Source organism: Gopherus evgoodei, chromosome 8 (assembly GCF_007399415.2).
Source record: "Gopherus evgoodei ecotype Sinaloan lineage chromosome 8, rGopEvg1_v1.p, whole genome shotgun sequence".
Lineage (NCBI taxonomy): Eukaryota > Metazoa > Chordata > Testudines > Testudinidae > Gopherus > Gopherus evgoodei.
Window position 1 is genome coordinate 43,114,322 of NC_044329.1, and position 12,527 is coordinate 43,126,848.

At 47.8% G+C, this 12,527-nt stretch overlaps 1 protein-coding gene across 5 annotated transcripts in view; it reads left to right on the forward strand.

The window, feature by feature from the left end:
* Window positions 1-377: 377 nt before the first annotated feature.
* ATF6 (activating transcription factor 6) overlaps window positions 378-12,527 on the forward strand; it is a 347,497-nt gene continuing 335,347 nt past the window's right edge. For 4 of the 5 annotated variants that reach the window (XM_030573857.1, XM_030573858.1, XM_030573860.1 and 1 more), the window contains exons 1-2: window positions 378-545; window positions 1,186-1,262. In XM_030573857.1, coding sequence (XP_030429717.1) covers window positions 473-545; window positions 1,186-1,262 — 150 coding nt within the window. In that variant the 5' untranslated portion in view covers window positions 378-472. The remainder of the gene's footprint in view (window positions 546-1,185; window positions 1,263-12,527) is intronic. The other variant, XM_030573859.1, reaches the window with a different exon arrangement.

Sequence of the window (12,527 nt, forward strand, 5' to 3'; positions counted from 1 at the left end):
CGGCCAAAATGTCCAGCTAGCCCGGGCGCAGTTCGGGTCTTCGGAGCGGGGGCCCTTCAGTGTTGCCGAAGACCCGGACGGCCGCTGGGTGAGAACAAGTGCCGCAGCTCCCCTGCTTTGCCCCAGGCGCCCTGAATCCTCTGGGCGGCCCTGCTGAACCCGAACTCCACCTGAGCCCCTACCCCGTGGGTCCCCTGAATCCGGATCCCAGACCCCACCCCTTGGGCAGCTGAACCCGGACCCCGCGAGAACCCCCGCCCCATGCAGCGTTACCCGCCCTCGGAGTGTTTGTCCCCAGCTACCGGAGGCGCGCCGGGCTCAGCGCGCTCCTGCGGGTAACACTGTCCCAGCTGGCTCAGAGACACGGCGCTGGCCCCGCCCCGCCGGGCCCCGTGTCCTCTCCCGGCCATCGTAGCGGGCGGCGCATTGCGCTGAGCTAGGAGACGTGTGTTTAGGGGGACCCGGAAGGGAGATGGCGGCAGGGGAGGTTGAACAGGGCACAGCAGAGCCGGGGCCGCTGCCACCCGGGGTCGGACCCGACTGGGGTGAGCCCGGCGCCGAGCGTCCTCCTGAGCGGGTGGGACGGGAGCTGTGAGGGGCCTTGTCGGGGAGGGGCGCAAGCCCAGTTGTGTCCCCGCTGCCGGGTCTGACTGCTCCTGGCGAGAGGCCTGGCTGGCTCTCGTTCCCAGTGCGGCCGCTGGGCCTCTCGGGCAGGTCTTCGAGCCTGGGCTAGTTGGTCGCTGACAGGGCCGCGTGGCTAGTCGTGCGGCCTAGGGTTGGGATCCGGATGGAGTGGCGCGGGCAGAGTTAAGGGTGCCTCTGGGGTGTTTTAGACATGTGGACTCGTTGTGAGATCCTGTGAACTTCTGGCCCAGTCCTGCAAACACTTTGCGTGTGACACTGATGGAGCTGCCTGGGCGTGTAAGCTTACTCACTGCTGTGTTTGCTGAATAGTGGCCGCAGGGGCTTCCACAGAGTCTGCATGAGTGAGGTTTATAACATGAACATCTGATCTGCCACTCTCCTGTGGCTGGTACAGTACTGTAGTACAAATACTGGTTTACCCTAATTTTTTAGGCTGAAAAGTTCAGTCTAACATCGAATTTCCTCATTCAGCTCCTTTGAAACTCCCATCTTTAACTTTTAGGATATGCTGATGTACCACTTTGTTTGCTTTGCCTTTAGAGTCTGCCCTTTTTGATGAGCTCAGTGACCTGGCTGACACAGATGAAATACAGCTGGATGTGGATAATGAGATTTATGTGAGTAGCTTTTAGTATGTGCATTTGGTTGTCTAATAATTTGTTGCCTAAAAAGATCCTCAGGAGCAGAGCAGGGGATAACAGCCCCTTTCAGGTACAAAACACTATGTTAAGTTTGCAAAATGAAGCATGCAAAAGTTAGAAGATGTCAAAGTGAATGGTACCTGTGTCCCTTTGTGTGAATGCAGTGCCATTCAATTTCTAATTATGTGGTAGACTATTCTTATTTTCCATGGGCCCCTTGTTTCACTCCGTGTACAGACTGGATGACAGAAAACAAAAAAGGCACTTGTTTAATGTTTATTTTTATCCTCGATATTCTGCATGTATTATAATGTTGACATTCTTTTAACGTTGTTTTTTGTATAGAATGTCCTAAGGTATCTTTTTAACAAGAGAAAAAGACATTCTATGCAGTGGAACAATTTGATAAACAGAAGTAGAAAACAGCACGTGTATGTGTGTGTATATATTATAATAATGGTTAAAATATTTATTTCAAAGGTCCAGTAACAAATACAGAATATATGGATAGTGGAAAATAATAGCACAAAGTATATTTGATTTAATAAATCTTGGAATATGGGGGAAGTTCCAGATGATTGGAAGAAAGCTATTGTTATATTAATAGGCAAGAAGTGTAAAGAAGATGGTAATTACAGGCCTGCTAGCTTGACACTGATCCTGGACAAAGTTATGAAATGATGGATGCTTGACTTTCTCCCTGTAGAACCTGAAGGATAGTAGTATATCTAATGTCAGCCAACATGGTTATGTGGAAAATAATTCCTGTCAAATGAACTTGATACTGTTTTATGAGATTACAAGTCTGGTCAGCAAAGGTAACTGTGACCTAATATGATGTGATTTCTGTAAGTCATTTGACTTAAATACAGCATGATACTTTGAAGAGGAAATTGGTATCATACAGGATCACTAAACCGCATATTAAATGGATTAAAAACTGTCTAAATGAGATCTCAAAACATAATTGTTTAATAAGGAATCATCAAATGCATGTGTTTCTACAGCATCCCACAGGGATTGGTTCCAGACATAATGCAATTTAATGTTTTATGTCAGTAACTTGGAAGATATTAAGTAATTGCAGATAGTCTGAAGATTTTAAAGATGGAGGGGCCATAGGTAATGACACCAGGTCACTCATACTGAGCAATCTGAATTGCCTTATAAGTCTTTAGTAAGATTCCCATCCTGTCTTAAAGACACAGGGTTAATTTCCACAAGTACCTCAGAAGCAGCTTTTGCAAAAGTGGGGCCTGGATTGGGATAGTCTCTGTCACCCATTTCTCTGTCCCCAAGAAGTCAGTTGTATGACTGCTGCCCTCATACAGGTCAGTTACACACTTCCCTCTTAAAACCTGAACCCCAGGTTGTGTGCCTGGGAGCACAGATGCTGACCCAGCAAATCTGTCCTGGGCAAACCCTCCCCTGTAATCAGTGAGGAGACATTCCTATATTGGCCCAAAATTCTTCTCAGCTTCCTTCTCTGGGCCCCTTTTTAACGCCTTGTCTATACTACCAAGTTTTGTTGACAGAGACTGCATTTTGTCGACCAAATAGTGAATGTGTACACACTGCGATGTGACTTTTTTGTCAGGAAAAATGCCTGGTTTTGGCGACAAAATACAACCACCCCAATGAGAGACATGCGTCTTTTCCCTCTAAATTTTTCTCGACAAAGTGCCAGTGTAGACACCACGCTTGATTGCATTGCTTTAATTGGCTTCCAGGAGGTGTCCCACAATGCCTATTGTGATCACTCTGGTCAGCAGTTTGAACTCCACTGCCCTGCAGCCAGGTAAACAACCATCTGCCCCTCCCCGTTAGAAGCCCCAGGAATTTTTTAAATTTGATTTCCTGCTAGCTGGGCATGGAGAGGTCTCATCGCAGTTTCCGAGGTGACCATGGTGGGTTATTGCACCAAGTGCTCTCCTACTTGGACCACTGTTGTTGGATCTGATCAGTATATGGGGAGAGGAGGCTGTGCAGTCACAGCTGTGCTTGAGCCGTAGGATTTGGGATACCTACGGGCATATTTCTCGAGGGTTGTGCGAAAAGGATTAAATTGGGGCACACTGCAGTGCAGAGCGAAGATAAAGAAGCTGAGGCAAGTGTGCCATAAGGCAGGGGAGGCAAACTGTCACTCCAGTGCTTCACCTAAGGCCTGCTGGTTCTATAAGGAGCTGGATACCATCCTTGGTGACGACCCACCTCCACCATCAAGAGCCCCATGGATACTTCGACGGGCCTGGAGTTGACGGAAAGAGGACCTAACCTGGAGGATAAAGTTATTGATGAAGAAGTGGAGTTAGATGACGATGTGCAGCTCCGGGTGGGGTCGCTGAGTGGTGCAGGCAGTCAGGAACTTTTCTCCACTCTAGAGGTGTCTAACCAGTCTCAGCAGTTCCTCTCCAGCGAGCAAGAAGCAGGAGAGGAGATACCTGGTAAGTGGTTGTGGTTTATGTAGCGCAGAGGTGGGTTTGGGGTATAGAAATGTGGAAGGCTGGCCGTTTCTGTGAGACAGACATTTCCCTGTGTAGCTAATTGGTACGGTGGAACAGGGGGTTGATACATGCCAATATCTCACCAGAATCCTCCAGAGAGATCTCCAGGAAAGTTTCTTCGAGGTAATCTCTAATCCTCTGCTGAAGGTTCCGTGGCAGAGCAGCTTTATTCCTTCCCACATTGTAGGAAACTTTCCTGCGCCATTTGGCAATCAATTGTGCAGGGACCAAAGCGTCACATAGGTGAGCAGCACAGGGAGCAGGGCAGAAGCCACAAGCATGGAGTAGATGTGCCCTTGTTTCCCTGCTTACCCATAGCAGTGAGATATCTGCTAGAATGACCCTCACCTGTGGAAAAGTGTGGGAGAATTTTAGAATTTTTTCCCTAGCATGTTGCACCATGACCCTTCTAGAGTGCTCTTTTCCCAATGTGAAGCACCCGCCCCCCCTGCCTGCCAACACTCACCATGCTTTGAGTGTTTGAAGAGATGTGTGCCTGCCAAGAGTCAGTGAGAAAGTGATGACAGTGTTTCAAAAGGTGTATTTAACTGAAATGTTTCAGTGCTGTGTGAGTTTAACAATCCCGCTTCTGTGCATTGTCACTTGTGCTTCGGCAGATGTGGCCTTCAGGAACACCCCCTCCCACCCCAGCTGAGTGTCTCCACCAGATTAAAAAACCTGCCCAAGATGCAGCAAAGAAGACGTGCACTGCTCCAGTGTAGAGAAAAGAGAACGCAAGGAGTTCTGGGAAGCTGAACGGCAGGACAGAAAAAAAGAATCAAGAGTTTGTTAAGGATGCAACTGAGCAGATGATTAAAGTAATGGAGGAGCAAATGTGGATGCTGAAGTCCTTAATAATGCTGCAGACTGAGCAGATCTATGCCTGCCCTTCCCTGCGGCACATTCAGAACTCTTTTCCACCCCCCCCCCCCACAACTCCACCCACACATTCCTTTCCACTTTCCGGGACTTCTCAGTTTCCCCTTCATTCCACCCTCTCGGACAACTTTCACAATGATAGCTGAACCTATACATAGTTGTTAAAGTCTGCCCTTTCCTGGTTCCTCCTTTCCCACCACGCATCTTTGTGTGTTTGTGTTTGCTGTTTCTTGTGCAATAAAAGCAAAGTTTTTGAAGGGTAACTCATCTTTGTTTCCTACAAATTGAGATTGCAGGCACTATCAATACATGCACAGATATTTTAATCATTTGCTTACTGGAATATAAGGCCCCAAATGTCACCACTGCATTCTAGGAAAACTACATATAATGTAACGCTGAAGCACCCATCACGGAGATATATATTAATGGTTCTCATTTTCAAAGCGTTGCCTCAAAGCCTCCCTGATTCAAATTGGCTGCTCTGGGCTCCTCTGATTACCCTGGTATCTGACTGCTCAAAATCAGTAGTCAAGCGGTCTGCCTGACAGGTCCACCCCTGAGCAAACCTTTCACCCTTAGCTTCACGAAGATGATGCAACGTACAGCACACGACTATGACCACAGGAATATTATCCTCATTAAGGTCTAACCTGCCATAAAGGCATTGCCAGCGTGCCTTTAATCTTCCAAAGGCACGTTCAGCTGTCACCCAGCACCTACTCAGCCTGTTGTTGAACCATTCCTTACTACTGTCCAGGTGACCTGTGTAAGGTTTCATGAGCCATGGATGTAAGGGGTACGCCAGGTCTCCCAGAATCACTATGGGCATTTCAACATGCTCCAGTGGAATCTTCTGGTTTGGAAAGAAAGTCCCTGCTTGTAGCTTTCTGTACAGGCTAGTGTTCCTGAAGATTCCTCAGACCACCTTCCATTGATGTCCATGAAATGCCCACCGTGATCCACAGGTGCCTACAACACCATGGAGAAATACCCCTTTCTATTGATGTACTCTGTTGCAAGGTGGTCTGGTGCCAAAATTGCGCTTCCACAGTTAGGGAAACCATTTTTGCACAGCTGTCGACTATTTCATGCACATTTCCCAGAGTCACGGTCCTTCGTAACAGGATGTGGTATATTGCCCTGCACACTTGCATTAATGCAGCCCCACCGGTTAGCTTCCGCACTCCAAAATGATTTGTGACTGATTGGTAGCAGTCTGGAGTCGCCAGTTTCCACACAGCAATTGCCACACGCTTCTCTATTGATAGAGGACACTCATTCTGGTATCCTTGCGCCGCAGTGCTGAGGCGAGCGCCACACACAGTTCCAGAAAGGTGACTTTCTGCATCTGAAAGTTCTAGATAGCCACCGCTCTTCATCCCACGCCTGCATGACAATACGATCCCACCATTCAGTGCTTGTTTCCCAAGCTCAGAAGTGACAATCAGCCCTATGTAGCTGTTCTGTGAATGCCAAAAGCAATCTAAAGTTGCTTCTATCCATTTCATGCAGCATGTCAGGTGCCTGTGAGTCTTCTTCATTTAGGACGTTCACGATTAACTGCACTGCCATCCACAATGTCTTCATGACAGTTAACAGCACAAGAGGGCAGTGTGGGATCCATCCCTTCTCACACAGGTGCACAGTAAAGAAGGGCTGTTGCAAAAATGCAGCGAAAGAAAGCCGGAAGCCCATGGAGTGCTGGGACAGAAAACAATGCATCACAGAACATTGGGCCCAGTCCCAAGATGCACCATGATCCGATCCACTTTCCCTCAACACCTAGTGACAGAAGGTGTGTCGAGCTGGACTGCATTGCTCACAATGTTGATGATAGTGTCCCCACTATGGACGCGCTCTGCCAACAGAGAGAGCGAGTGTGAACATGACATTCTGAATGCTATTATGTTGATTTTTGAGTGTCGACATCACTTTTGTCAACAAAACATTGTAGTGTAGACAAGGCCTAAGACACGCCTCTGTGCTGTTTAGAATGGGAGCTGTCCCCTGTTCAGCTGTGAAGGGCTCACAGTTAGCAGTTAGAACAGTCCTTTCTCTGGCAAGCACTACACCCTCCTCCCTCTTTGAATTGGGTTTTCCTCCAGCTATGGAGTCCATGGAACCCTCACCCACCTCAGTGTTCTCTAGGATTCCATCACCCTTCTCTGGGCTTCTCTCTAGGATGCATCTTCCTATGCACCTTAGAGTGAGGTCTGCCCCGTGCCTAACTGCAACCTGCTGGCAGCCAGCAACCTGGACAGTCTTCTCGCTGACAGGCAATATGCTCCCCTCCCTGCTAGAGGAAAAGCTGTCTTTAGCCACTGGGCAGCAGGAGCTGGTCTCAACCAATCCACCCCTGGTAGCATACTGTTTTCCACTGCTGCAGAGGTATTAAAGAGATGCTCTCCCATTCCTTCAGCAGTTTCTGGGATTTATCTTTCTCCTCTTGGGTTGCAGCATGGTATTCCTCCTTGCTGCAGACAGCCTGAGCTACATTGAAAAAATCATTCCCCAGTAACAATTGTGATGGGTTAGTAGGTACTGCTGCAACATTCAATTCAGCTTTCAGATCCTCAGTTTCTGTGGCCATGTCTACACTTACAGTTTTGCAGTGCTGGTAGTTACAGCTGTGTTCGTACAGCTGTGTAGGGCCAGCGCTGCAGTGTGGCCACACTGACAGCTACCAGCGCTGCAGTGTGGCCACATTTGCAGCACTTGCAGCGCTGTTGGGAGTGGTGCATTGTGGGCAGCTATCCCAGCATTCAAGTGGCTGCAACGTGCTTTTCAAAAGAGGGGGGTGGGGTGGAATGTGACAGGGAGCGTGGAGGAGACAGACAGAATGGATTTTTGGAGTTGACACTGTTCTTAGCTCCCTGCCTTGCAAGTTCTAAGGACTGGAAGATATACAGTGCCTACCTTCAATCATTTTAAAAGTTCTAACTCCCTTCCCCCACTCCTCTCTCATTCACTAAATGCAAATTATATACTGCTAAATACCCATCAGACCAGATAAGCAACTGCTCAACACGGACTTCCCCTCCCCCTCTGCCGTGTGAGAGTGCTGTTTCTCTCTTCAAGCAAACAGCTGTGAACATTCCAAAGTAATTCCCCTGCCTTCCTCCGCTCGCTCAGCAAACAAGAGCTGTGTTTGTTTTTTAAATAAGCAGTTTGGCTGAACTCCGAGCTCTCCCTTTCTTCCGGTTTGTTGTGGACAGGAATTCTGGGATACCTCCTTATACCCCGGAGGTCAATAAAAGCGCTGGTGGGCGTCCACACTTGCTGACAGCGCTGGAATCCCTACACCCGAGGCTTGACCGGATGTACAGCCAGCGCTGCAACCAGGGAGTTGCAGCGCTGGCTGTGCTTTGCAAGTGTGGCCACATCCTAAGTTGCAGCGCTGTAACCCCCTCACCAGCGCTGCAACTCTCTAGTGTAGCCATGGCCTGTGTGCACTTTAGCCAAAGGCACAAGGGTTTTGTGACCTCCTACTAACAAAAGCTCTGCCATCTGTCCTGGCAAAATGTCTTTTTCCTGAACAACGCTTCTCCTAACCACAGAAATTTCTGCACCTCTGTTCCTCCACCCAAGATGTTCCTTGCCATTAATTTTGACAGCCTTTATGTGGTTACTGCCTGGCTGGGCAGAGGCTGTTTTTACAAACTTTGTGTGATAAGTGGCAATTGACTGTGCTCTGGGTAGCAGCATTCCCATGAGTTGCTTGCCGCCTTTTCCCACCCAACACAGGGGATTTATTCCTCAGGGACTCAGTGGAATTAAAGTGATAGCACCTTCCATGCTTTTCTGTTTTTACAGGAGATTTGGGACAAGGACTAGAGGAATGGATTTGGGGAGGTGAGCGTCCAGTCTCCCATCCACCCTCTTTCCTGGGGTAAAACGGGAACCCTGCTTTCCCCCCAGGTTTTAACCCCTCTGCCTGTGATTTATTTCTACTAGATGCTTGTGTCTGCTCAAATTCATCAGCTACAGTAGCAAGTTCATCAACAGTTTTCACCTTTTTATCCCGTAGACACTGTTTTGCATCATCACTTCATATACTCAGGAAATGTTCCTGAGCAATAAGATAACACATTTCTTCAAAGCTTGTAATACTTTTCCCCCTTGTCATTAGATGTTTGGCTGTGTGTGTGTATGTTTTCTCTCTCCGTGCTGTACTGATTCTGGACAGATAGGCCGTACGTCAGGCTCCAATCAAACTGCCTGATAAATCCACAGACTTGGTTCGTAGCAAAGTCACATGGTCAGGTTTATTGTCATTGAAGCACAGTCCTAATGCCCTGACTCAATGGTTACAGGTACACTAACACAAGTATGTCCGTTGCAATGGACTAGCTCAGTTAATGGTGGGACTTTCCACTATCCCCTCAGCCAAACAAAGACTCTGAGATACATCTTTATACACAGATACAAAGAAGTTATGCATTACCCCTGACGTGTCTAGGTGCCACCCATTACCTAGTACATGTTGGTTTGATCAAAATATCTTTATCTGTTTTTCTGTCATCCTGACCTCATCTTTACGATGGGTCAGTGTGTTCCTGTTATCTTTGGGGAATGTGCTGGTATCAAGGTGTTCTGGTACCACCTTTCTGGACTATGTTTGTCTATATATTCTTTTGCCTAGCACTACTTAGGAATGTGTGTTTCTGCAATATCAGCCTTGTTCTTGCCAGATCTTGTGAGCAGGGCCTGCCTCTTGCTCACAACTTAACTTTGCTTTATATCAGCAGAGTTTTGACTACTTTAGCTCAGGCTTCAGGCCTCTGATACATGGGCTTATGTTTCAGGCCTTCTTCCTACTACACCCCTTATCCACTTATCTATCAAATCTTTCATCTGGTTTACATATGCCACATTACTAATCCCAGCCCCCCTCTTAAGGCTTCTAAATTCTGGTCTGTATTTTTCAGATGTAATCTGAAACAGTTTTAAAATCATATCCTTGAATTTACTATAATCTGAAGCATCTCTAACTGGAATCTTATTGAACATATCCAGAGCTCTCTCAGGGTACGTCTACACTACGGGATTATTCCGATTTTACATAAACCGGTTTTATAAAACAGACTGTATAAAGTCGAGTGCACGCGGCCACACTAAGCACATTAATTCGGTGGTGTGCGTCCATGGTCCGAAGCTAGCGTCGATTTCCGCAGCGTTGCACTGTGGGTAGCTATTCCATAGCTATCCCATAGTTCCTGCAGTCACCCCTGCCCCTTAGAATTCTGGGTTGAGAGCCCAGTGACTGATAGGGCAAAAATCATTGTCGCGGGTAGTTCTGGGTAAATGTCTTCAGTCATTCCTTTCTCTGGGAAAGCAACGGCAGACAATCATTTCGCGCCCTTTTTCCCTGGATTTCCCTGGCAGACGCCATAGCACGGCAACCATGGAGCCCGTTCAGCTTTTTTTTTTACAATCACCGTATGTGTACTGGATGCCACGGACAGAGGCGATACTCCAGCGCTACACAGCAGCATTCATTTGCTTTTGCATAATAGCAGAGATGGTTACCAACCTTTCTGGGCTACCGTGGCAGTGTCCCCCCCATTTGTGTCATGAAGTAATAAAGAATGCAGGAATAAGAAACACTGAGTTTTTAGTGACATAAAATGAGGGGGAGGCAGCCTCCCGGTGCTATGATAGTCCAGGCAGGACATTAAGCAGTGTGGGGGAGAGGAGCCCAGGATCCCACTGCTATGATAGTCCAGGCAGTACAGAATCTTTTCTTTAGCCATGAAAGGGAGGGGGCTGATTGAAGCTCAGCCCCCAGTTGCTATGATGAAGACGGTTACCAGCCGTTCTGTACCATCTACTGGGAATGACCGGGAGTCATTCCTATTTTTACCCAGGCGCCCCCGGCCGACCTCACCTGAGGCAAGCCAGGAGCACTCACAGGCTGATGGTGACGACGGATATCAGTCATATTGTACCGTCTGCTACCAGAGAGGGGAGAGGAGCAGATACTGCTCTTCACTGCTGCAGCATCGCGTCTACCAGCAGCATTCAGTAGACACAGGGTGACATTGAAAGAAGTCAAGAAATGATTTCTTTCCCTTTTCTTTCACGTGGGAGGGGGGAGCAAATTGACGAGCTATTCCCTGAACCACGCCGGACAATGTGTTTGAACCTACAGGCGTTGGGAGCTCAGCCAAGAATGCAAATACTTTTCGGAGACTGCTGGGGACTGTGGGATAGCTGGAGTCCTCAGTCCCCCCTCCCTCCCTCCATGAGCGTCCATTTGAGTCTCTGGCTTCCCGTTACGCTTGTCATGCAGCACTGTGTAGCCTGTAGATTTTTTTTTTTCAAACGCTTTGGCACTTCATCTTCTGTAACGGAGCTTTGATAGAACAGATTTGTCTCCCCATACAGCAATCAGATTCAGTATCTCCCGTACTGCTGGAGCTCTTTTGGATTTGGGACTGCATTGCCACCCGTGCTGATCAGAGCTCCATGCTGGGCAAACAGGAAATGAAAATCAAAATTTCGCGGGGCTTTTCCTGTTTACCTGGCCACTGCATCCGAGCTGAGATTGCTGTCCAGAGCAGTCACAGTGGTGCACTGTGGGATACAGCCCGGAGCCCAATACTGTCGATTTGCGGCCACACTAACCCTAATCCGATATGGTAATACCGATTTTAGCTCTACTCCTCTCGTTGGGGAGGAGTACAGAAACCAATTTAAAGAGCCCTTTATATCGATATAAAGGGCCTCGTAGTGTGGACGGGTACAGCGTTAAATCAGTTTAACGCTGCTAAAATCGGTTTAAATGTGTAGTGTGTAACAAGCAGTGCATATGACCCTGCTTGCTGCACCACTGTGACAAGTTCCCCCTGGGGTGCCACCTGGAACCACTGAGCCCCCCTGTCCCACCAGCCTGGGCTCCCGTTTACACTGTACTTCTGTGACAAGCTGCCAAGTTCTAGCCAGGCTCCAGCCTGCACTTTCACGAGCACACATACAGGTAGGAACACGCCCAGCTGCAGATACATACAGACGTTTTGACCAGCTACTGCATTGGAAGGCTCCAGCTAGGGTACTTCCCAGCTACTCAGGCACCCCCCCTCCCCTCAGAGTGTAAACCCCAAATTATACTGTCTTGTGCTGTACAGCATAAACTCATGAAATTTGCCCCCTCTCTCAATATGGAGAGGAATATAGAACAGCTTTCTGCCTCGAGTTATGACTCCCACACACTGGTTGTAGATAAAGCAAAAACAAGTTTATTAACTACAACACATAGATTTTAAGTGATTATAAGGGATAGCGAACCTATCAAACCGGATTACCTAGTGAATAAACAAAAAACGCAAACTAAATTTAATATACTACGTAGATCAGCTATGAATAGAAAATTCTCACCCTAAGTGATGATAGAAGCCAGCTGCAGATTCTTAAGGGGCAAGTTGCATTTGTTTGCAGCTTAGAATCCCCAGGTGTTCCATTCACAGGGTAAAAATCCCTTTAGCCTAGGTCCAGCACTTCCCCCAGTTCAGTCTTTGGTCCTCGGGTGTTTTCAAGAGTCTCTTTGGGTGGGGAGTCAGTGAAGAACCAAGATGATGTCACTCCCCTGCCTTATATAACTTTTGCATATGTCGGGAACCCTTTGTTTCAAAGGTTGGTTCCCACACCAGTCAGTGGAAAAATACTGATATCCCAAGATGGAGTCCAGCACCAGGTGGCCTGATCACATGACCCTGTAGTATCACAGCAGGCATTTGTTGGAGGCTGTTTGTAGCATCCTCAGGAAGGCCCCCATGCGGGAGATAAGCTTCTTTTAAGATCTGTTGTTTTTCTAATGGCCCTTCCCCAACCAGCTATTCAGAATGAAAACATTTTG